At 42.7% G+C, this 25,134-nt stretch overlaps 1 protein-coding gene across 4 annotated transcripts in view; it reads right to left on the bottom strand.

The window, feature by feature from the left end:
- GCN1 (GCN1 activator of EIF2AK4) overlaps window positions 1-25,134 on the bottom strand; it is a 38,622-nt gene that overhangs the window by 4,783 nt on the left and 8,705 nt on the right. For 3 of the 4 annotated variants that reach the window (XM_082293463.1, XM_082293465.1, XM_082293466.1), the window contains 39 exons: window positions 24,733-24,885; window positions 23,885-23,977; window positions 23,182-23,257; window positions 22,850-23,012; window positions 22,003-22,192; window positions 21,765-21,889; window positions 21,289-21,467; window positions 21,028-21,121; window positions 20,434-20,547; window positions 20,054-20,252; window positions 19,432-19,587; window positions 16,760-16,941; window positions 16,419-16,499; window positions 15,815-15,958; window positions 15,003-15,130; window positions 14,632-14,821; window positions 14,159-14,229; window positions 13,271-13,436; window positions 12,132-12,326; window positions 11,709-11,955; window positions 11,099-11,220; window positions 10,675-10,789; window positions 10,033-10,212; window positions 9,469-9,689; window positions 8,714-8,782; window positions 8,456-8,594; window positions 8,151-8,347; window positions 7,663-7,805; window positions 6,785-6,902; window positions 6,392-6,607; window positions 5,885-6,049; window positions 5,391-5,552; window positions 4,847-4,939; window positions 4,462-4,605; window positions 3,229-3,498; window positions 3,003-3,116; window positions 2,257-2,487; window positions 1,448-1,641; window positions 779-893 (listed from right to left, as the gene is read on the bottom strand). In XM_082293463.1, the coding sequence (XP_082149589.1) occupies window positions 779-893; window positions 1,448-1,641; window positions 2,257-2,487; window positions 3,003-3,116; window positions 3,229-3,498; window positions 4,462-4,605; window positions 4,847-4,939; window positions 5,391-5,552; window positions 5,885-6,049; window positions 6,392-6,607; window positions 6,785-6,902; window positions 7,663-7,805; window positions 8,151-8,347; window positions 8,456-8,594; window positions 8,714-8,782; window positions 9,469-9,689; window positions 10,033-10,212; window positions 10,675-10,789; window positions 11,099-11,220; window positions 11,709-11,955; window positions 12,132-12,326; window positions 13,271-13,436; window positions 14,159-14,229; window positions 14,632-14,821; window positions 15,003-15,130; window positions 15,815-15,958; window positions 16,419-16,499; window positions 16,760-16,941; window positions 19,432-19,587; window positions 20,054-20,252; window positions 20,434-20,547; window positions 21,028-21,121; window positions 21,289-21,467; window positions 21,765-21,889; window positions 22,003-22,192; window positions 22,850-23,012; window positions 23,182-23,257; window positions 23,885-23,977; window positions 24,733-24,885 (5,954 nt within the window). The remainder of the gene's footprint in view (window positions 1-778; window positions 894-1,447; window positions 1,642-2,256; window positions 2,488-3,002; window positions 3,117-3,228; window positions 3,499-4,461; window positions 4,606-4,846; window positions 4,940-5,390; window positions 5,553-5,884; window positions 6,050-6,391; window positions 6,608-6,784; window positions 6,903-7,662; window positions 7,806-8,150; window positions 8,348-8,455; window positions 8,595-8,713; window positions 8,783-9,468; window positions 9,690-10,032; window positions 10,213-10,674; window positions 10,790-11,098; window positions 11,221-11,708; window positions 11,956-12,131; window positions 12,327-13,270; window positions 13,437-14,158; window positions 14,230-14,631; window positions 14,822-15,002; window positions 15,131-15,814; window positions 15,959-16,418; window positions 16,500-16,759; window positions 16,942-19,431; window positions 19,588-20,053; window positions 20,253-20,433; window positions 20,548-21,027; window positions 21,122-21,288; window positions 21,468-21,764; window positions 21,890-22,002; window positions 22,193-22,849; window positions 23,013-23,181; window positions 23,258-23,884; window positions 23,978-24,732; window positions 24,886-25,134) is intronic. The other variant, XM_082293464.1, reaches the window with a different exon arrangement.

Below are 25,134 nucleotides of genomic sequence, written 5' to 3'. Positions count from 1 at the left end.
GTTGAATGGAAAAGTCAAAGATGTTTTAAAAGATGAGTTTGTAAGAGCTTAGTTTAGATTCACTTACTGTAAGTGTTATTTCTAGCCATTTCTGGATGAGCTGATCTCTGTGATAAACTCTTACTACTTTTCATTTAACACTTCCAGGCTTTCACTATTTTGGCTTCCTTATGTGACTGTCCCATTACTACCCACTCCTCCCCAAAATTTACAACCCAGTGGGAATGTTTCAATTTTTCTATTTCTAGCGTTTCAACAGTTGCATGTCTGTTGCAGAGACTGACATAAAAAAGAAATTATTAGATGATTTAAATTAATCTCACTCATGTTACTGTTGTTATCTGCCGCATACAGAAGACCCTATATTAAACTTGGAGGGCTTCTCTCGTTGGAGAAAAATCTGCCATTTTCTGAAAAAATTCTTACACTGAATGAAACCTCACCTGAGAGGCTACAAACACATCCGTCCATACAGTGAAGGTATTGCAGGTTTTCTCCAAGATAAAAAGCAAATCCTTACTGCAGAGCTACCTCAAACGTGTTAGTGAGGAGCTGCAGGTCAAACCCACACATGCAGTTGCTGAGGAAACACTAAACTGGAAGCTTTTCAGAGTTACCAGGGACTGGCCAGGAATCTCCAGTTCTTCACTGTGACTACATCATTAGTAATTTTCCCAGAAGTTATTTTAGATAGTAATTCTGCTAGAAAGTTCAGATTTTAAATGTATGAACAAGACTGTCTACAGCAGGGGTTCTTTGCAGCTGGCTGAAGCAGTACCTCATCGTGTCCCAGCATCCCCAGCAGCACCACACTGATATTCTTCCTAATTGCAGCATCTACTTTTGCACCAGCTCCTTGTGTGACAAACCGCAGCGCTTGCAGCATCGTATCCCTGAAGCAATCACAACGTATAGTCAGATACTGCCTCTCCCCCACCCTCCAAGAGAAATTTTGCTCTGGATACCTGTAGATCCTTGCACAGCAATTACACTGATATGCCTTACAGTTTGGGAGAATGATCCCCTCTTTGCACTGCTGGAAACTCCATCCTAGACAGTACTTCCATGTTTCTCTTTGTTATAACACAGATGTTTTCTGATCGTTCAAAGATTTAAAAAATTCTCAAGTCAGGAAGTTTGTATCTCAGGGATCTGTGCCCTTAGGATACAAGAACAGCTGCTTTACTTCAGGTCAGGCTAACAAGTGGGCTGCTTGGGGATGTGCAGGAGAGGAGAACTGGGCAGACCCCAAGCACTGTTCCTCCTAAATACTCTCACAGCTCAGCTTCTGACACAGGAAGGCCCCATCATGCCCATTCTTGGTTTACAGTCCACTGCTTTCATTAATACATACATCTTACTCTAATTGGGGGTTTTGTTCATTCATCCCAGCTCTTTCTTTCATCCTTAGTAAGCAGGAAGGTCTAAGCTGTCAGCTGCAGCTTACCTGATGGCAGAGTCATCACTGGAACGAATTCCATTCAGCAGCTCCATGAAGAGAGGATCCACTTTGACATGGATGACAATGAGTTTCCCAAGAGCATCAGCAGCTTTAAGGCGAACAGCACGGTTTGAGTCTTGCAGAGCTTTGGTGAAGGTTGTTTGCAACTGGGGCAAAAATGGTTTCAGGGCAATCTCAACCTATTCCAGAGATGGAAGAAGGGAAAGTGGTGGGGTCAAGTATTAAAGAGCAGCTAGAGGTCAAAGCCTGAAAACAGCATGACCGCTTCTACAGCAGTTTGTTATTAGAGAGCCCTTGTTAGATCTAACACGCTACTAAAATAGGAAAAAAATGAAACAACAATTTACCACAAAACCTTTGACCTTTTCCAATATAATCATCTTTTCTTCATACTGAAATACAAGGGTAGCACTGAGAAATTTTACACTATCACCAACAGCCTTTTGTACACAGAGCCCTGAAAAAAAGCTCAGCTCTGTTCAAAGATACGTAAGATTTTTGCACTTAACAATACATAAAAATGGTGGCTATAGGAGAGATTAATTACATGGTGGGCTTTAATCACTTGAAAGCAGGACCAGAATTTATCAATATTTCTAAGAAGCCCAGTGGTTCAGCACTAGGGGCTTTTTTTGTAGGCCAGAAGCTGCTGGAAGAATGCAATCCAGTTATAGTGCTATTCCTAAATATCAAATCCACAGCAGCAGGCATTCCAGCTGTATTTACATGAACAGCAACAGATATTTCTGAAGGTTGCCATGGAAAATGTTCACAAACCACACTTTGAATCTTACCTTAGCTAAAAGAAGGCTTAAAGTTTCAAGCAGAGCCACCTTGACATTCCAGCTGAACCGATCTCCCAAGATTCGAATGAGGGGCCCAGTGATGCTCACCACAGATGGTTTGAGAGCTTCAGCAGAAGTCAGCTTAATAACCAGCCCTAAGGCCTTTGCTGCCTCCTCCTTCTGTTCTGGATTACCAGTTAAAACACCTTCCCGCAGAACCACAAGTATGGAAGTCACTCCCTATCACAAAAATCAGATAAGAAAGCTTAGAATCTAAGATGCAAGAAATATGTATCTTATTTTTGCTCCCATTATACACCAGATGAACAAACTTGGAGAGTTTCTCTCAATTTCCTGTTGACCTTCAGCTGCCTGATTCCACATTGACAGAGCTACTTTTATTTGGTTTGATTTCATGCCTCTTCACCTTACTAAACCAGTTGCTATGAAAAAAGTGGTGGCAGCTCAGGGAATTTTTAAACCAGAGAAATTTGGCACGGAAGTCCAATGTTACTCCCCCACAAAAAGCAGCCAGCAACCATAACTTAGGTGCATAACAGAATTGTCAGAGACCTCATTGCAAGAGGGGTCTTCTGTAGGGTTACTCAAGAGCTCTAACCTACAAAAAGTCCTCCAATATACAGGTGTGGAATGCCTAAATAGTCACTGCTTCTAACAGCTGTAATACCAATCAACTCTCCCCAAAAGTGGAGTATTGTGGCTGTGATGAATTCACACTCATTCTGATCCTTTACCTTCTTAGGAATACAGAATCCTGGCACATGCTCGCCCTTGGCCTCATTCCCTACAGTCCGGATATCCTTGTGCAGGTCCTCAATGAGAGCAAGCTGGTTCCCAGCATCTAATTTCTGCAGGAGAGAGAGGTAAAACAAAGATCAGGTAACATGACATCCAGATCTCTCTTGTGAAGTCTTCTCAGGCCAGACATTACCCCTGTAACCTTTTTAAGCTGCCTCTCACCTTGGTGATGGAATTAAGTGCATCCCAGCTTTCATTCAGAACTACAGGGTTGGTGTCATTAAACAGGCGAATCAAGCCTGAAACCAAGCTCCTGAGATGACCAGTGTAGTCTGCTTTTGTCTTGGAGCAGTAGATATTCAGCATGACAGCTGCTGCCTGTCTCATGCCCAGCTCAGGGCTGCGGGTAGCTTCTAGCAAATCTTCAGTTATAATTCTTTGTCCAACATCATCTTCCACAGACAGGATCACAGACTGGCAGTTTGCCATCTCCTGAAGAGCCCAAATTAACTTTACATTAACTCTCAAACAGAACAAAGCCAAATTTAGCCCCACACTTCTCCATGTTATCCCCAGCATTGTCTCTAGATAAATACTACAACACACTCCACTCACTAATTGTTTCTCATTAAAGAGCTGGTCACATCACCATTAAAGGCTTGACTCAGTCCTGATGCAGACACAGGTATGACCAATTCTTAAAATTTAACAAGTGACCAAACTGCTGAACTGATTGCTGCAGCAGCTGCAGGAGAGCTAAGTTACAAACACTAGAGTAGCTCAGTCTCCCCCATCTTACTTACCCATGAGAGACTGTGAGTCTTGTCAGATAACATTCTTCTGGTTTAGGTAGTTTAATGCTGTGCATCACAGCCCTAATTACAAGCACGTCTGTGGATACTTTAGAGATCTCCGGGCGGACTTGGGGCTAGAAGCTGATCTAATGGGCATGCACAGCAGACAGACAACAGGACTCTGTCACTCATTCCTAATTCACCAACTGATTATGAAAATGTCTGTCCACAGTCACAACTCCAGGATGTTCTCTGGAGTCCAAACACCAGATGTTTTGGAAAGCAGTATAGGAGGAGTGCAGCATGCAAAATAAGAGATTTCCTCCCTGCAGCCCTTTAATCTCTCAGTCTTCTACTCCAAGAATAAATACAAAGTTAACTAGACTCTCTGGCAGTTCTCCAAGAATAAGTAAACTGAGAATTGTATCTTGTAGCAGGCCAAGAAGACTTTTAAATGGATACAAATAGATTTGGAAAGCATATGGTTTTTTTGACTCACAATATGCCACCAGGCAAAAAGACTCATCCTGGAAAAGCTAATGGACTGAATTAAACATGCAATCTGTGAATCTAAAGAACACGGATTCTGGGCTGGGAAGTAAACCTGGTGCACTATCTTCAGGCAACCTGTCACAACAAAGAGCTGAGCTGTGCTACTTGCCAACTGCTCTTCACTGGTGCCCAGCTTCTCTTTGAGTGCAGACATCATAGCAGGCAGGATGACACTCAAGTGCCGTGTCAGAGCATCCCCTGCCACTGAGGAGAGGAAAGCCAGCACCCGGGTGTTCACTGGGGGGGTAGTCAGCTACAAAAATAAAAAATAAAAACAAAATATTGAAACAAGCAGAAAGTTTTTCCAAGAGTCTCACTTTCTCTACAACATGAAATATTTATGCATCACAGCCCAAATGACAATGTTTTGAGCACAAAATTAGAAGAAAATTTCAAACTATGTTCTCCCTTTTGCCATATTGGTCCAAAGACAACTGGCAGCAAGCAGAGGAAACAGCACAGATATAAAGTTTAAAATTTGTTTCCCATTGTACCTTTGGCACCAAATAAGGCAGCACCACACGGCTCTTGACAGCCATAACTTGTTTAAGACCATCCACAGCAAAGTCAGCTGTCTCTTCATTATCCTACAGGGAAAGAGAAAGAGACTAACTGAGAAATGATTTGTGACACACCAAGCTAAACCCTGTTTCAAGGGACAATTTTCCATGTGATCATAAAAAAAACCCCCTAAGTCTTTCTATTCAAAAATGTTCTCATATTCTCATAGTACCTAGCAAAACCCAAATCAAGCTCTTGTCACATCAGAAAGATTTTCCATTTCAGGCATGGTGGCCAAGCAACTTAAGCAGGTGACAATGGCAATTCCATAGCAGAGCTACGTACAGCAATCCTTAGGCCTACGCTTTAGCCACAAGATCTTCCCTACCACTGGCTAGGATGACTCCAGGAGGAGACAAAATATTGTTGCCATTCCCTGGCAGGTCTGCCACTACAATCCTCCTTCTTTAAGTTAATTATTCAAAATTTGTCCCACATCATTAATCAGGTTGTTGACTAATGCTGAGCAATGCTCACCAGCTGCTTCAGCAAGAAGGGCAGGATGTCTTCAAGAGCCTGATGGCCAATTGTTGAGTGCAGCTGTTCAAATGTTTTGGCTGCAGCCTCTCTAACTTCTTCCAGAGGGTCACACAGTGCTTTTCTCACTGTAGGGACCAGGGACTCGGAGAAAAGCAGTACCTGAAGATGAAGAGGTAAAATTACAGAACATTTAAAGCACAACAGACATGTGTATCTCAGTGAAGTAGCTAAGAATGCAGAATTTGCACAACTGAAACTAAACTGCAGTTTGCTTGAAATAATATTGGAAGAAAAGCAGGATAAATCAGCACAAGTAGTTGCGGGGCTCTGACAGATACAAATTCATACAATTTGCCTGAGCAGCAACTCAGTGTTAGTTACAAGCTCTGACTTCAGTCCACAGAACGTATTTTTCTGTCTCAAGTGCAATACCTGCACCATAACATCAGTACCTGGAAATACGGGAATTTCACCTGGAACATGTAACTCACCGCATCTCTGCTGGTTGATTTCATGATCTCGCTCAAACCAATGCAGACTCCTTGCCTCTCATCACTCTTGTCTGATCTCAGTCCATCTTCCAGGATAGGAATGATTTCAGGAAGGATCTTCTCTCCTAACTTTCGGACAAGATCTCCTAATGTCCGTGCTGCAACCTGTCCCCAAAAATGTATTAATAAACTATTTTCCTTTTTTATAAAACTTTAGAAGGTGAACTGCGAGCAAATGTTCACTTTTGACCATAAGCTACTGTTCATAGTGCAGGCAGAGCAGTATTAATGGAAACAGTATTACAAATAACCATCAAAAAATAGTTTTACTGTCATCACAATCACTCTTGCCTACAGCAAACAGAGAATTCAGACATGCTCATGCTCAGAACAGTTAAACTGATGACAGCTTTGGCGTGACTTATAGAGAAGAATTATCCTGTGTTCCTCGGGAGTTATCTTCTACAGTCACCCACAGGATCAGGAAGGCACAACTTAATTCCTCACCGTTCGCTTATCTGCACAAGTACTGGCCAGGAACTTTAGCAGAAGGCCAAAGAGTGTTGGCAGGATTTCCCGCAGCGTGCGAGGAGTGTTTGAGACAACGATTTTCCAGACATGTAAGGAGGCCTGGCGCACCACCAGCTGCGTATCCGAGCGGCCCATGTACAGCCCCGCCAGCACCCTGTTCCTCCTCTCCACTCCCAGAGCATTAATGATAGCCTGGAAAGAAATAGCACAAAATTGTATTATCTGCCCCTGAAATCTATAAAAATAATAGAATACATTATTATTCCAAATATCTTTCCAGCAGGCTGTCCATGCTGATTTAAAATGGGAGAATTAAAAAAAAAAAGAAAAAAAAAAAAGGCACAACAGGCAAGAACAGAACAGCTTTACCTTGTTTGATTGGGCTGTTCCAAAGTTGTCATCCTCTGAGGCAGTTTCTGTGGTCATTTTTCCAGTGACTCCTGAGATGTGGAATAGAAGATCTCCAAGGAGCTGAACTGAGCTAAACCTGGCAACAGGAGCAAGTCAAGTGTTACGAACAGGGCACTCAGGCAGTACCTGTCCAATTCTGACAGGACATCAGCTACAGACTGGAGCCAGATGCGAGGCACAGCTAGGTCTGCACTGAAATGCTGCATGGGCTGATGTGCAACATCATCTGCCTACATGGCTGAAAGGAGCATGCTAAACAGAAAGGGAAGGAGTGAATTCCAAACTGCAAGGGCTGAGAGAATTTTCAAACCAAAGCAATGAATCTGAGAATAGCCTTGACTCTAAAAAGGAACAAGACAGTGCCTGCATCTGTCTAACCCAAATGACATTCACCTGGGGTAAGAATACTTAGCAGCACTCAGCTGGCACAAATCATTTAGTACAGCTAATTTTTGAGCAACTGCTATCAGCTGTGAGTGCTCCACTGCACATTTTCCATACACAGGAGAACGATAACTTGCTCAGCATTTGGAGAAATGAAAAACAATACACAAGGGCTAAATAATGCAACATCAACTGCCTTGGAAGTGCATTTCAGAGTCACCGCCAGAATTAATAATCCAGCATGAATGCTCTGCATGTAGTAGGAAACCTGACCCAGCCTGGCAGGGCTTTGCAGACTCAAGTGCTATAAGGCATCATATTCAGATCAACAGGCAAAAAGCAACACTTGTTTTTGCTTCACAGGAGGTCTCTGCATTTTTTTGAGGAGCCTGAATCACACCAGTTTTTCAAGCATGGGGGGAAACATTTGTGGCTAAGCTGATTTTGCCTACCTTATCCTCCACAAGTCATCAAAGAGCCCATCCTCAAGCTGTGGCAGGAGCAGAGCGATGGCTGTCTCTGCATACATGCTGATGATTCGCTGCCCCGCACGCAGCGCCGTGTCCCGCACAAACTCATTCTCGTCGGCCAGGGCCTGCACAGAGGCACAAAAAGGGCCCTGAAAACTGGGCCTTTCAGCACAATACACAAAAGCAACAGCAAGAAAACAAAACAGTGTTTTCTCTCTCCACCATGAAAAGCAAATGAACTACAGAGCTGTGAATGCACAAAGATGTCTTCAAGAAAAGACTAGTGACCAGAAATAAAAGACAGCAAGCCCATAACATAGAAGAAATAATTTATAATTTAAATTCCCTTTTTTTCTAATAGTCTGGACAAGTCTCTGCACATCCCACAATTACTGAAAATAATACTTAAAATACTCTGGAGGCTTCTTTTTATTCTCTAATAAATAAAATCCTTCAGTTTTGCTATATACCTTAAGGATACAAGGAATGATGGGACCAACATAGGGAGTGAACTTGTCTCCAAAGGTAATTGGCAGGTAGTTGAACATCATGATGTAACCATCTCGTACATGTGGAGCAATATCCACTTTACTGGCAGTCGCTACAATCTCTGGCATAAGTTTCTCCAGCTTTTCTACCCCCAAACCAGCCATAACTTCAGCCAGACCTGGGGGAAAAAAGCAGGGAATGGAGCTGATACACACAAGAAACAAGCAGCTAATCTGATTTAATATTAGAAAACCTGAGTTCAGCGCTCACGCACAGGTGTCCCCACCTTGAGCAGCACCAGAGCGATCCACTGAGCTCTGCTCATATGTCAGTGTCTCCATCAGCCATGGCAACAAATCCTCAAAGCAGGACTCTCCCATACCTTTCACCATGGCCCCCAGGGCCTTCGCAGACACTGTGCGCACCTAACAGACAAGAGAAACAGAGATCTGCAAAATGTCCAGTCAAAGATATGCCAGACTGATCAGGACAATGTTTAACCTAATGCACTGAAAGACAAACTGTATTTGTACAAAAGACTTACTTCAGGTACAGGATCCAAAAGAGAGGCCTTTAGTCCAGGGGTCACACTGGGTAGGTACGGAGCCAGATCCTAAACAGCCCGAAAAGTCAGAACCAGATTCAAAATGAGAGAAAACATAGTCGCCTTCATGTAAAGGACATTCACCCCTTATTATGAGCAAACATCCCTAACATCCTGAGAGTTTAATTAGTTGCTCTCACAATACTGCAGATAAGCATAGTGAATTACTCTGCAAGTCCGAGAAACACCAGTTCTGTGCAGATTACTCAAAACCTTTTTAACACTCACTCACAACCCAGCAGTTTGTATCTAAGGAAAATCCAACACTTAACATTTACACAAGGTTTATATGCAGATATTATCAGCAGAAAAATTAAACACAGATCTTTAGCCTATAGTCAGGTCCTACAAATACTCTTCAAACAAACCCTGGATCCATTTGTTAGCAGCTGATCTGTGTTTCACTTCTTTGTTTGTTAAGGCATTTTTCATATGGTAAAAATTACAAGACCTTTTTGCAGGGATAAACTGGTAATAACTAGATGACCAAAGCACAAAGCTGACAGTCTTAAGGACCTGAGAACTGTCACTATCTTTATTGTCATCTGTTCATTTACATACATTTAATTAAGAAGCTGCATGGATATTAATATTTTCTACCTTAACAAAAAAATCCCCAAGCCAAATGAATTCTCTCTAGTGCTTGTCATAGTAACCTATTAGAATACAGTTAGAGAGCATTTTTAGCACTGTACCTTCTGGTCCGTCAGGGAGTACATGTTCCCAATGATCTGGGCAGCCATTTTCCTGGTGTCTGTGGAACGATCCTGAAAAGCTCTCTGAACAATTGGCATGATCAGTGCTAAGGATGGAGCATCAATGAAATGGACAAATTTGGTATCCAGTAGAGTCTGCAAACACTTCTGAGTCTTCCTGGAGGGGTCCGTGAGAGCATCCAACAGAACTGGAGCAATTGCTGAATATTTTTAAAAAGGAGAGAAAAGACTTTATTTGTACATAAACCAAAAACATGTGTCAGGATGAGCTGGTGTGTTCTCATGAGATGTTTGAGGTCCATCTCAAGCAACAAGCAGCATAAGGACAGGGGAAACTCTATTAACATCAGCTGAAAAAATGGACAGGAACATTTAAAAAGCCTGGAAGCAGACAGCTGCTGTTAAGTCTTCGTGTTATACTCCTGTAGGATTACTTTCATTTCTATACAAATTTGCATTGAATCCTAAATACTGTGAACCTAAACCTTGCTATTATAAACCACAGTCACATCAGGACATTAGAGATGCACAGACAGGTCTTACCCAGGATCTCTGGATTCCTGATGACAGACCCAATCTGCCTGAGAGCCTGCTGCCCTGCATTCTGCACCTTCACATGAGAATCTGTCAGCACTTCAGTGAGTTTGGGCACGATGTTGGGTAAACAGGAAGAGAGTTGTTTGGGAGCACAGTATGCCATAGCCCCCAGCAGTTCCACTGACCCTGTGAACAAAGTACACCAAGAAAAAGAAGACAAAAGAAAAGACAAAACACAGTATTAAGAATTGACATGAGATGATGATCACACTTACTCCAAACTCAAATCTACCAGTCAGAGAACACAAAGAAGGGCTGAAATGCATTAAGTTACTCTATGGTACCTAAACACACCAAATAATACTTTTCTTTTGTATGAGGGAAAAGGAATGTGTTAACAAAATTCCATGTTCTGAAGTGCTACTACAGAGATGGGATACAAACTGTCCCTTGAATATGCCAGGGGAAAAAAAGTTATTCAAATGTGTCAGGGAACTCAGCTGTAAAAAGCTGTGAAAGATCCACAGTTCCTTACAAGAACATAAAGCATCATGGCCATCTGTAAGGATGAAGGAATACACAAGGGGGATGACAGCAAAGGGAACTGTGGGTTACTCTCAATCATGTCAGGCAAATATTGGTCCATACCAGCTTTAGTTCTCCATGATTCCTCTTCTAGTGCCGCAAGAAGCGATGGCAAAACCAGCTTCACTCCGTGAGTACTCAGATTGCTCATTACAGCTTTGGCACAGTCATCTGCAGCCTCCAAGGAGAAGAGAACACTTACATACTGTAACACAACACTGTTTTCCTTCCTCTGAGACCCTCTGGGAACAAAGCCTTCATGTAAATAGTGTCTCAGTACAACAATACAGCTGGCTAAGTAGCTCCCAATTAATGGCCAATGAAAACAGATGCTTTCAGTTACTAAGAAGATCAAAATGTTATTAGTGGTTTCTTAAGGGATAGGTCACCTTCTCAACTTGCCTCATTACAAACAGGATTCACATCCATATCCATTCCATCTGGGTTTTTTAACACTCTGTGATAGCAGAAATTTAAGGCACCTTACCTCTCGCACGTACTGGTTCCCATCTCCAAAACAAAGCAGCAGGTGAGGCAGTACATGAACCACATAGGGCTCAAAGAGCTTCCCGAGCATGCTGCAGAGCATCTCGAAGGCAAACAGAGCCCCTACAAACCCAAAAAGGATGGTCAGAGGAAAATACAACTTCATTTAAGGATGATGGGAAAAGAAGATACAATTTGCCAAATATCTGTATAACTGTTCCAAAAGCACTCAAGTCTCACAGCTGAAAGTCTCTTGCTTTCTTGCCCTTGTGGCTTGTGCTGTAGTGGGGATTTGTGACCCCAGAGAAGGAGCTCCCCCCCAGCAACACCTGCCTTCGGAAACAGGAGAGAGGGGCACATCCATATGGTCTAGGACTAGAAATCCTTCTTCCAGGATTGAATTGAGCAATTTTGGGACACTATACACAATCAATGACCTCACAAGAGCCACTTCCCATTTCTTTCTTGCCAAACTTTAGTAAAATAAATGTAGCTAAACCAAACACAGGGATGCAGGAATCTCCTGATGGAGATCCTCATCACCTGATGACAATGGTAGTAGGTTCAAGAGAAATGCTAAGTATCTGGAGGGAAAAGCTCCTGTCCCTTACCCTCCCGCCGGCGGAAGTTCTTCTTGTCCTGGATAGCATCAGTCAGTGTGGTCATCATCTCCTGCTGCTTGAGAGAGAGGATGCCCAGGCCTTTCACCAGGCCAGCCAGCCCATAGGCTGCACCTTTGCGCTCAGCATACTTATCAGACTCCAACAGCAGCTGCATCAGCTTCTGGATCATTCCTCCCGCATCCTCTTTAATTGCAGGCACCAGAGGCGGTAAACAGCTTGCCACTGACTCTTGAACCTGTAAAACAATCCACCAGATCACAAAATAGTCATTACTAACACAAATTCCCCCTAGAATGCACCCCAAATGAAACCTTTCTGTCACCATTTTTCATCTCTCTGCCATCCCTAACAGTATCCTGGTGTTAACCTGCCTCTGTGTGGAACCTGACAACTCCTTCCAAAGGCACCTACCTGTTGAGATGGGGTGGACAAAGCTGCTATCAGTTTGCCAACAATTGGTTTCACTTTAGGGTCACTCTTGTCCAGATGTTTTGCCAGTGACCCCATAAGAATGACCACGCTTTGCCTGACAGCATCATAACTGGCATCATTAGGAGCATTTTTCAGGAATTCTTCGAACACTGGCAAGAGAGAGTTAACATTGTCCTGAAAAACAAAACCACAGAACTTGCCACTAGAGACCACTCAGAATGAGATTTGCTATGCTCAGTGGACTTGTTTGTTCTTCTCTGAGCCAACAACTGAACAATCACACTGTATTTACAGTTCATTTCATGTGTCACATCACATAAAACCTTGTACCATCCCAACAGGCAACAAATATTTCCTGCTAGAGAGAAATTAGCTCTTCAAAATTAGAATCCCCAAGCCTGCCAGCATGATGTTCCGCCAGAAGCAACGCAAGCTCCCAGAGTTGAACATCAGTGCCCGCTCCTCTGCTTGCCCCATTTGCAAAGGGAGAGCAGAAACATCAAACAAACTTCACACTGTTTTTCTAAGAAACAGAAAGAAAGAATGAATAATATGAAAATACCCCAATTGTCTTGGGCTAAACTAAGGAATAAAGACATCTGTCCAGAGGTGACTGGCACACATGAGGAAATCAGAAGCTGAGCAATTCACACCCTGCACACCCTTCCCCATCTGACACTGCTGGGGAAGGGCTGGCAGGGAGAAGGATGGTCCTCAATTCCTTTGATGTCTTCAGTTTAATGAAGCCAACCATCAGCAAGGTTTCATGTTTTGCTTTGCATGAAGCCTGAAAAGGAATTCTCATCTTCGCAGGATTAAAAGATCTATGGTCTGATTTTACTTTTATTACTCTAGTTTTATACCATTTTAACTCCAGTTGATTCAGGGATATTACTTTTTTATAGCCATGACAGGGATGAACCACACCTAGTCAACACTAGACACTAAAAGAACAACTCTGAACACAAAAATTCCTAAATGAAAGTCTTCAGCTGTTACAAGCAACAGCAACCTCAAAGAAATTTATTAAAAAAAAAAAATCTATGGGCTCCAACACAGTATCTACATATCCATTACATCTTTTTTCCACTGCTAGAGAAAGAAATGTTCAGACTTACTTTGCCATGAGTGTTGAGTGTTGAAAGAGCTGCATCCAACATGCACTTCCTGACCTCAGGACTGCGATCATTCAGAGCATCCGGCACAAAAAACTGGAAGAGGGGCTTCACCTGAGAACTGTCCAGATGCTCTGAGAGCTTGTTAAGGGCCAGTGCTATGCCACACCTGTGAAGAAGGTGAGCCTGTGAGTTTACTGACTTCTCACAGAACTGAGAGCTCACAATCACATTTGCTATCAGCAGCAACTGAGAGCAAGAACCATTATGGAAACAAAAAGCCTCAGTGTCCAATCTCTGTGCATTTCGTTATATAACCCCATGCCACAGTCCCCCATGCAAGGACAACGATCCCTCAGCCATCTAATAGCTTTTATCTCAATTAATCACTAGGGATACTTGAGCCAAGTTAGACATCAGGATTTCAACTACTGCTGAAATGCAACAAGGTACATCGGCATTAAAGGATAGATTATCTGAAGACAAGTAGCAAACAAGATGATCTCCAATTAAACCTGTACAGAACATAGAAGTAAACAAAAAGTAATTATCCAAACTGGAATTTGGCCAGTTCATTAAGACTTGCACTGCTGCTCTTGAAACAATCAATGGCCCATACAGAGGTGGGAACACAGTAAGCTAAGACAAAAATCAGACAGCCTGAGAGGAAAAGACTCTGTTTTTATCAGGACATAGAGATGACATCATCCAATATTTTGCTGGAGTTCTGCCTGCCCCCAGTTTGCTTGAGGGGCACAAATATTATCTACCAGGACACATGAAAATAGCAAGTCAATACAATTGCATGTAATATGTCCTTCTAAACAAAAATCAAAAACATGTCATTTGGATGCACAGGAAGTGATGAGATTAATCTGAACATGACTATACCGTGCTTCCCACTGGTCAGGTGGTGATTCAGATATCACTCGTCCCAAAGCATCCAAAACTGGAGGTGGCCTCTGGAAGGAGAAAAGATTTCATTGAAATACCTTTTCAAGGATAGGCACACAGAGAATCTGTCAATCATACCTGCAATGCCATTTGATAATACTGCACAGACTTATGATACCACTAGCAGAAGAGCAAGGTAAAAAAATAAGCAGAAAGCAAGTCTGGGGTCAAAATTAAACTGACACTGCCCTACCACAGCCTTTCTGTATCATCTAAGGTGCCCCTCCCACCTGTACAATGGTGCCATTAGTGGCTGATAACATGAAGTTCAAGACACTGAAGTCTGTGCTAAGCTCAAACACAGCAACAGTGGATTCAATGCACATCTTCAGGGCAGACAAAAGGAAAAGTGACTAACAGAAAATAAAGCATCAGCTCAGACCTGTCACCCACAGGGCAAGAGTACTTACATAGAGCTTCTCCTGGTAAATCTCTGTCAGCTTGCTCATGACCTCTGCTGCTTGCTTTCGGTACTGAGCTACAGCTCTGGAAAGAGCTTCAGCCCCTGCTTGTCGAACTGCCTCTTCATGGTAGATAACGTCTTTGATCAGCAGGGAACAGAGGTCAGGCTGCAGCTCCAGACCCATGGACTCCCACAGCCTGCAGCACACACACAGAGGTGATGGGTCACCCTTCAGCAAAGAAGCCACTGCTATTATGTACTACTGGAGTGACCTACAGCTGCTCTCCAGCTGTGGGGGCAAAGCCCCTGAGTGCAGCTCCATGCCATGGGCAGAGAAAAGGTCCCCCTAAAACCCAGTCAACAAAGAAGAACCCTTACCTCTCTGCCAGCTTCTGAATCTCATCTTCAACGTCAAACTTTACTACCCAAAGGCGACGCAACAGGTTCAGTCCGTTATTCTCATCACTGTCTGGGGTTGGTAGAACCATTTGTAGCTCCATCAGTCCCTGAATTAGGTAACAGGAAAATCAGTGCAAGGATCTGACTTTTAGAAACAGATGCATTAAAACACTTAAAACTTTTGGCAAGTCAAGATCTCAGTGGTTGTGTCAAAATTCATGTTTACTTATGCTTTATACTGCCCATGGTGGTCAAGGACTTCCTACTGCTAGTAGGTGAGATGGTGAAACTCAAGAACAGTGCTCCACAGGCAGGCTGCAGAGAGAGGCTCTGGTGACTACAGTCTAAGTACAGACAAGACAGCTCAGGTGAGCTAAACTGGAACTTGTTTCATGGCAAAGAACACCAAGCACCCTGGAGGCTTTTCTTTCTATGTTCTCAGAAGTGACTAAGCCTGAAGCTTTCCAATAACAAGGCCTAGTACAGACAGGAGTTTTCTGACAGCCTCTCTCTTTAAGACTAAGCTCTATCCAGTTGTAAACAGAAGGTGTTAAGTAGTCCTAATTATATGTCTTTTAAGGAAACAAAGGTGTGGATAAACCCAGAGTACTCCTTTTTGCAGATAAATCTGGCACAAAGAGCATGACTTGGAGCATTATTGCTCAGACTGCCTCTGACACACTGCCCAAAGCATGGCATCACAGCTGAAGCCTGTCTGCATCAGTGTTAGAGAAGATTCACCTCCCAGAAACTTAAGGAATTCGGTGTGACCCCGAATGATTCCCACCTACCCTGAGAGCTGCATCTCGAACATTCATGGAAGGAGACTGGAGGGCCTGCAGGAGCACATCGATCTCCTCCTGCTCAGCGTAGGCACAGCCATCCTCACCGCTGCTGCTCATGCACAGCGCGGTCAGTGCCTCTGAGGCCAACACCTACAACACCACGAGCAAGTGTGAGAGATTCTACTACACCTTGAACTGCTGTCAGAGCAAGCGCTGAGTGCTATTACAGCAGAAGAAATTCCCAAAGAAGCAACAAAACCAAGAAGTGACAAGTTCAGTCCAACTCTTTGCTTTTTATTACTGACCTGTCTGCCACCTCATCCCTTAGAACAAACACTCGGGGAGAGACTACTGAACTTATTTGGCAGAGCAAGGCCTTAAAGAAAGAAAAAAATGTCACCTCTGGAAGACTGAAGAATATATTTGGTGCAATAAAACCCACAGAAAAAAAGATGCAGATATTTTATTCCAAGAATACCATAAACACAAAAGAACATTGGCAATGTATCAACCACTAATGTCAGAGACTTAAACCAATTGGTACATTTCCCTCATTTAGATGGTGATGAAAGGGAGAATCCTGACTGTGGTTATGAAGCTGAGCACTCACCTGCAACCGTGGAGAACCCGTTCCTATCACCTGGGTCAGCAGAACCAGCATGTCCCTGCGGGGCAGCAACTCTGGGCCATTCTGAAAGGTTGAGGGGAGAAAAGGTGGGGGGAATAGTCTTTTATCTTGTGATTCCAAAGTGCCTTGCCTGTGTATGACACTCCTTATAAAATCCCAGTCAAAAGCCAGGGCTGGACAGGTACCAAAATCCATGACAGAAAACAAGCCTATACTGTTAACTCTAACTTGGGGAATTTATCTGCTTTGTCCAATTTACACATCAGATTCTGTTTTATCGCATGGCTCGTCTGAAGGAGATCATCTGACCCCACAGCTCTCACCTCATCAACCAACAAAGACTGGCCATTTGCTGATGATCTCAGCTGAGCATGGACTGTAAGGATCTGCAGAATCTTGACCAGGAACTCCTCCTTGTCTTCACTGTTATGGGGTGTCTCAATCATAACTATCTTCAGCAGAGGAAAGACTAAGGAAAATGCTGGAGCTGATAATGGGCCAGCACCTGCGAAAAGGAAAAACCATCCTGTGAACACAGCTGACCCTCCCATGACTTGGTTTAAAATAGTTACTGGTATAAAATGTACACCTGAGTAGCTCATAATAGATATGGCCAAGCTTCAGCCTCATGCACAAACATGCTGAGTAAACCTAAGTATCTGCCACTTCACAGCAGCAACAGTGTAGCTCCGACAGTGACTTTTGGCATTTCAGTGTTAAGGGTAGGACTTGATGATCTTAAGGGTTTGCCAACCTAAATGATTCTGTGATTATACCTGGCTTCAGTTAAAGTCACATTAGGATTCCAAATTACTACCAATGCCTCAAGAGTACAGAAATACATACTGTAAATGGAATTGAAACAATTCAATGGATTAGACAGTCACTTATAAAGTTCATTTGTCCCAAAGCAAGGCCCTGTTTGCCAGCCACATTTCCTTCAAACACTTCCTACCAACCTAGCTAACCTGTCATTCCAGTCTTCGGCTGGATCCTTGAGAATTAAGTCCTTTTAAATCTGGTGCAAGCTTCAACTCCCCTCCACTCTGTGAAGAATTAAAGCTTTTGGATTCCCATTGTCAAAAGATTTTTCTCCTTCCTTTTTACAGGGCCTTGTCTAAAGCATATAACAAATGCTCCTTCCAGTCCTTCCATTAGTCCAGTTAATATTCAAATATCAGCTGTCTAGGGAAAACATTTCTTTTCTATACCCTGTCTGTGCTGACAGAGAATGCCCAAGTTTAAATTTCTAAATGTAAATGAAGAGCACTGCAGATACAATACTGCAGTATTAGTCAGCTTATGTAGGGCAAAAATACTGCAAAAGTAGTTTAAGAGAGAAATATTAAATCTCAAACACATTCTGAGCTCCTATTTAACATGAACAGCTTCGGTAAAACCCTCTCTATCTCTGATGCATGATTTTTCTCTGTTTGCTGAGTATCTGTTTGCTTTTACACTTTTTTTTCTTTTTTAATTATTGGCCAGATATTTTTAGCCTTAAACCACTGTCCTGCTATACCCAGAAGGAGGAAGAAAGCTCTATTTGAGAAGATAAATGTTCTATTTACACAGTAGCTGGTATTGACCAATATTAGAAAGATTATAAGATGTATCTTGGCATTTCAGCAATGAATGATAAATTCTATCATCCACATTACAAGGAGGTATGGTCTCTCTTAGGTCTCATAGTTACCTAAGAAATTAACCTCTACTAAATCATATCGCACAACTACATTCCAAAGAAATTTGAAAATGAGGAAAAATCCTTTGAGAATATAATACGACTTGTCCAATAAAGTACTATGGAAACTACTGTCCTTCTCTTCCAAAAGTGGAAAAAAATAGTAAGATATTAATTTAATTAAGCAATATAGGAAATCTTGGAGGACTGAAAATACTTCCACTACATTCTGGAAATAAGTCTGAAAAAGGATTCAAATGTCAATGAACTTGCACTTACTATGGCAATAAATTGCACAGTGGAGACACCAAATTATCACTGAGATGTTCAGCACTGAAGCGGTGCTCAACATGGTCAATTGCCACTTGTTAGCTGTGACAGTGACACTTGCCACAGTCACACCACTGCACATCTGACTGGCAGATGAACAGCAAGAGAACTGAACTATGGGGCTAAGAGACCAAACAGAATCCCACATTTCCCTTAAAAATATACACCATCTACCACAGCAGCCTTTGATTGGGTTGCATGATGAACAGCTCCAAAGCCTGGGTGAAGTGAACCACCCCTGTCCCTAGAGTACACCCTGAAACAGCCAAAGCCATCCCAGCCCCCAAAGGACACACATCAACCCTCCTCTTCTGTACTATTACCTTCAGTGGAGTGGCACAAGTACTTGTGCACCCCACTGTGAAGAAGATTCTGGAAGTGACCTAAATTAAAACTAACTCCGTGAAATAAGATTAAAAAAAAAACACAAGAAGAAAGGTTTACTTTAACTCAAATCATATCCTTGCACTGTAATAATATTGGTTCTTGCCTTCATGTTACAGAGAAAGAACTGCTCTTTCTACAATCATGCCAGAATAAAATATTCATGAACTGGAGCACTACACAGCAAACAAGAAGAGGCCATGGGCACTTCACTGGTGTGATCACAGATAACACGCAATTATTTTGTCTTTTCACTTAGTCTCACCGAATCCCTTACGGTAAGTGGTGTTGAAAGGTAGGAGCTGTCCTTGGCAAAGATGAGCCTTAATCTCAGTGCCATTATTTCTGTATGAACCATTTTAAGAAAAAATACTGTTTTTTCATTTCTATACTTAACTAGTTGTAACACTCCTACTACTACCAGCACAAAAAAACCTTGAAGTTTTCCATTATCTATGAAGAGTTATCCAATTAAAATAGAAAAAGTGAAGTTTTGCTTGCAAAATATAATACAAACTGTGAAAACTAAACCAGTTCATAGTTATTGGAAGTGGGGGCAGTGTCAGCAGGATCTACCATATCTACCATACTTCATACCCGGCTCTCCCTTGCTTGTTCGGCTGGGAATGGTGTGGGCATGCAGCAAACTGACCACCCTGTTCAGAGCAACAGGCAGCTCCTCCTGACACCAGGATTCATCTAACTCACACTCTGGTTTCATCAGGCGCAAGGTCACATGGCTTACTAAAGTACCTGGAATGGAAAAATAAAGAATCCATGAGAGGGCTAAATCCAAAGATTTCTTGAGAGAAAAACCCCCAGGAACACAGACCCAAGAAATGTAACAAAGCTCTGGGCAAGAGCCCAGGCTGCAAAGAGGTTCAGAGCAGCAAGCCCAGCCCAGGGCTATCAGGGGACAGATTTCTTCACAACATGTGTGAGTTACACTCACACCCTCCAAACTCCACACAGGGAAGATGTTCCCACAATGAGCAGCTGCTCCTCAGAGCTGGTCATTGACCAGACAAGTCGTTGTCTTTGGTCCCAGTCCCATCCAGCAGTAGGATCTCTTAGTCATCTCCCTAAGCACTGTTCCAGATGGTTTTTCCTCTTGACTTTCTGTGGTACATGGTCATGATCCACAGTTTGTAAGAGCAATAATTTTCACCACCATCGAAATGACACACCCTGCCCTTAAACAGCAACTGCAAATATTCACCAAAGGTTTTCAGTCGAGCAGGCATGACACAGGAAGCTAAGGAAAGAAAAGGCTTCTTAATCCTTGGAGCAGCCAAAGGAGATCGAAAAAGTGGCAAGAAGGAACTGATGAGACTAGGGATGTACTGAGTGAGACCGGGAGGCTTTTTCTTTATAACAGTGTCCAGGAGTCCTAGAGCTGTTTCCAGCTCATTATCAAGCTGTAAGAGAAACAATTCAAGAGATTACCATAAAAAAAAGTCCACTGGGAAAAAAATAGAGTTGTTAAATCTCATTTCTAGTAACAGAAACAAATAGGTGATTGCTAGACCATTTTCCCTCTTTCAAAGTGATTTGGGTCATGGTGCCTGCAGAGGACCAAAAAATACAACCAAAACTTACCTCCTTCAGCCGTTTCCTTATCTGAGCCTCCCTTTCCAGCTGTGCGTGCATCAGCTCCTTCTGCTTGCTTGTCAGCTGCACCTCATCCTTTATTCCCTTCTTCTTCTTTATCTCCTGCAATAGAGAGCCATGGACATTATTATCTGGGAGCTACAAACACCATCCCTTCAGACAGAGAAGCAAGTTGGAAACGTTGGGGTTTTTTGCAATTTACTTTTAAAACAGTACCAAAATATCCTTCCAAGTATATCCCTCTTGAGTAAAGACACAAAATGAAAATCAGAAGGTTAATTAACAACACTTTAGTGTCCCTTTAGCAGCATAACATAAGTTTCTCTGCATTGGTCACAAATTATGTGCTATCATTAAAAAGTGCCGTCCAGTTCATTTACAGTGGATGATACGTCACCCTCCCCAGAGCAAAGAGAAGTCAACCTTTATTTTAAAAATGGGATACATACAGATAGCAGAATTCCAAGTAGTTCAGAGAATCTTTCCCACCAGCACACACACATATGCCAGAAACCATAGAACAACACACGACTTGCAGTGAAGATTGTGACCAGCCTGCCATTCCTTTTTCCATCAACTTACCTCCTTCAGTTCCAGCTCAATAATTTGTTCCTTGAAGGAATAAGCTTTGTTCTCCCTCTTCATGTTAGCTTTTTTCATACTATCCTGTTGAGCACTGAGAAGGAAAGTAGAGAAAGAATCAGCACCACTCTGGACTAAGGACCAGGCATAAAAATCCAGAACTTCTGTGCAGAAAGACCATCTGACATACCTAGTCACCCACTGGCAAGAATACCAGCAGTGATCAATCCCCAGGTGCACAAAGAAATTATGAAGACTTACCTCTGTATTATAGATTTGTCATACAGTTCTCCCTCGGGTGTCTTCATGATGGCAAATTCCTCTCGAGTAACCTGGCACAGAGCTGGATTCTCCATTGATGCTGAGACAGTGCTGATGAGCTGTGGGAGCACTCTACCAGGTGAAAGCAGAGAGAGAGATCCCACTGCATTCATAGATGACTGTCAGGAAAATGAAGGAAAAAACATAATCAGTATTCCTTAAAATTGTCTCCAAGAAGTATGTCCTGCTGAGGCAGCCCCCATTACATTCTAATCCCCAATTCATTGTTCAGTGAATATTTGAATCTTATCTAAAATTTTACTCAGTTGCTGGTACGTTCTTTCCCTCTTGAGTCCCAGCTCCTTTCACCAGAGACATTCTCATTTAACCTCCCTCTTCCCCACCTTTTAGACCAGTTAGTACTGAACTCCTCGAAGATATCTCCCAAAACTAACACAAGGAAAGCAGTTTATCACCTGGTTCTCCAGAGTGTAGGTGGTGATCCTGGGTAAGATGTCATTCAGGTGCTTGTTAATGAAGTCTTTAGGATCTATCTTCATCTTGATGAGGAGGGCTGGCCAAAGTCCTGGCTGCACTGCCACTAGCAAGAAGAAATGAGCATAATAAACATGAAGCAGGTAGCTGGCACAACAAAACAAAAAAGTACAATAAAAAGTCATACATTGGCCATGAGAATCTTATCCCTGCACTTACCTACAGATGGATGATGGCTCACCAGCAGGATCTCCAGGGCCAGCTTCTCTGGCTCAAAGGAGTCCACGTCAAGCCCTGCCACACTGGAGATGACACAGAGGGCCTCATGTAGCACACGAGGGGGAATGTATGTCCTTCCCAGCTCTGACAGCTCTCCCACCTCTGTCACCAGGACCTCATGAGGCAGAATCTGAATGGACAACACCAAACCTTCCTGAGACCTGAGCACACTTTCCCACAGTAAAACCAGACAATGCCAACAATCCCTGTCAGTATCAAAAACCCGAAGTTTTCAAAGGAAAGAAGGGGATACAGGATAACAGCAAAACCAAAGCACAGGGATGACAGTGACAAAAAGATTAAGAATAGAGGACTATACTGGATTTGGCAAGCTGGGATAAAACTAAAATGATCACTTCTGGCAAAGACTTTGGAAAAGGTCGAGCCAGCCGGCTGGGAAGTATGCCCAACTTCCGCAGTCTATAATCCAGGGCCAAAGAACCAAGATACAAAGAAAGGAATGAAGCATAGCAGAGGTTAAATCTGCATTAAAATAATAAAAATACATGGAAAAATACAGCTTCCTCCCCAAACATTTTGAATATGTCTTTTCTACATATATAGGGAAGACTAGGCACACTCCAGACATTCATGCTGTAATATGCAGTAATCCAGTATAAAGTGGCATTCCAGGAGATCATCTGGAGCTGAATCCTGTTCAGGCTAACATGTAATCCTGTACATCACGATGTAATCCTGTACATCAATGCTAACAGCAAACCCAGGGCAGGGAGGTGACTGGCAGCACTCAAACATCTGTCTGAGCAGAGACTTGCTGGCTACTCACCTTATGAGAACTGAGAACCACTTTGAGCTCCTCCAAGAGCCCATAGGCCAGCTTGTACCCTCCCAGAGAGGACAAGAGCTTCTTAACTGTTTGATGGGCCTGTCTGCGGACGTGCCAGGTCCGGCTCAGGAGCACAGCCACCAGGGCACGGTGGTACTGCCTGCTAACAGAGACACACAGGGTTAGCCAGGGAGGCAGCTCTGCAACCAAGTGGACACAAAGGCACCAAGAGTTCAACACTCTGTGCTAAGCCCCAAGCCCACCCACCCAGTGCCCACAGCAGCACTTTGAAGTCAGACACGGATCACGGACAGCAAGTGCACTCTACGTACTGAACTTTGCTTTCAGGCAGCCGCTGTGCATGATCCAAGAGCAGGCGCTCTGTCAGCTGCAGCACTGTACACATGGCTGGGGGAAAAGACAAATATTTAAAACAGCATGAGACTTCATAAGGAAACAGATTTTTTTACCTGAAAACAAATGAACAGCAATCAGGACACATTAAAATAGCTCCCCAAGCTGAGCCTCTACATAATCTTCTCATTGAAGCTAGAGACAAATCCAACTCAGATCTGCCAAGACCGGGAACTGAACCATGACTTAATTGAAATGTTTTTAGCTGGATCCCAGGACAATTTTCCTGACCATTGTGTGTGACCTACTTTGGTCTAAGTTGACAGAGCAAAGCAAATTATAAACACCATGCTCAGTGCTTCAGTTCTGTTAATTCCTGAGCCCTGCCAAAACAGCTTCAGTGGCAATGAAATGGGTACTGAGTGTCAGCTGTCACAAGGCCCTTCCATTTGTTTATCATTTGGAATGATAAATGAGTCATAACTCAGGCTCATCAAGAAATAATTCATTTTCAAGCTTAGACTACAACTAGTCTAGATGTACTTCTGAAGAGTACAGAGCTCATTTTAATCTGAAACTGTATCCTCCAAGGATCACAGAACAAGGCTAACAACATTAGTTCTTGTCAAGTACTAAGAAACAGTTAAACAGTAACTGGATATACAGTAACTGCCAATTTACCTTCCTCTGATGCAGACTGCAAAAACTTCTCAGATGTAAAAATTTGTTTTTTCTCATCCAAAATCAGCTGCCAGAAACCACTCAGCTTAGACTCTAACAGGAAAAGAACAGATATCCATCAAGGATGTTTCAAAAGAAGTCAGAACTCATCAGTGCACACAAAATACAGCAGAATTCTCTCTCCTGAAATCCCTCAAATTACTTCTAGCCTTACTTGTCTTCAATTCTAAAGCCTCTCATTTCTCTCATTCAGAACTATAAACATGCCCAAAAAACACCAGCTGACAAAAACACCTTTCTCTGACTTAACACATGTGAAATGTAAAGTCTAATTCACCTTAATCTTTCATAGGACAAACCTTCCTACAAGTGAAGAAAAGGAGGGAAGTGGGTGTGTTGCTTTTGATAGAACACACCTGATGGATGAACAGATGAATGAACCCAGAGAGCTCTTGTAATATCCTCTAATGGGAGGCAGAATTCCAGTCCCTATGCTTTCCAAAGGTTTGTAAAAACACTACCCAAATAACAATCAAGTAATACTTCTGATGCATCCGTCAAATCCTACCATGAAAGGTCAGTGTGAACAGCTCCTGTCAGAATAAAGAGGAATATTGCCCTATGTGAATGGAAGCTGGAATTTGCAAAGCCATGGAAGAGGTAGATTTCTTCACTCACATAAATGAGAGAGATGGAAATTAATCTTTCCCTGGTTTATAGAAGACCAATAATTCTCTATGTAGAAACTTTACACAGATTAAGAAATAGTATTTCCTGCACAATGTCAAGGAGTGTTAACCCTCAGAACCTGTTTATATTGGATTCTGCCACCTGTTTTGTGACCTTACCAGTTTGTCCCTCAATTACAGACATCCTGCAGATCAACAAAGCTGCAGCAACTCCTTCAGTTACCATGGGAACCTGAGTACTTTGAGATGCTGCTTTTTCTACTGTCTGGATCAGCATCGGTAGCAAGTCCGTTCCCTGCAATAATGTGTCACCTGAGGGGACAAAATAGACATGTTACAGAACAACACAGTCCTCACTTTACAACCCAGGTATAAATGGTTTTTCTGCTGCCATAAGACAAGGAAAGGAATCAGACACACACTGGGAAGACTCTGAATCTCCAGAGTATTTGCCAATCACTATCATTAAACTGCAATTATGAAAAGCTCAATGGCAACCACTTCAGTCCTTTCTTCACAGACAGAAAAGTGCCATCTCAATATACTGAGGTTCTGTTCACA

This window comes from Coloeus monedula, assembly GCF_965178545.1.
Source record: "Coloeus monedula genome assembly, chromosome: 18".
In the NCBI taxonomy this organism is placed as follows: Eukaryota; Metazoa; Chordata; class Aves; order Passeriformes; family Corvidae; genus Coloeus; species Coloeus monedula.
Note: the sequence above shows the minus strand (reverse complement) of the source record. Positions and strands in the feature narration are given on the sequence as shown.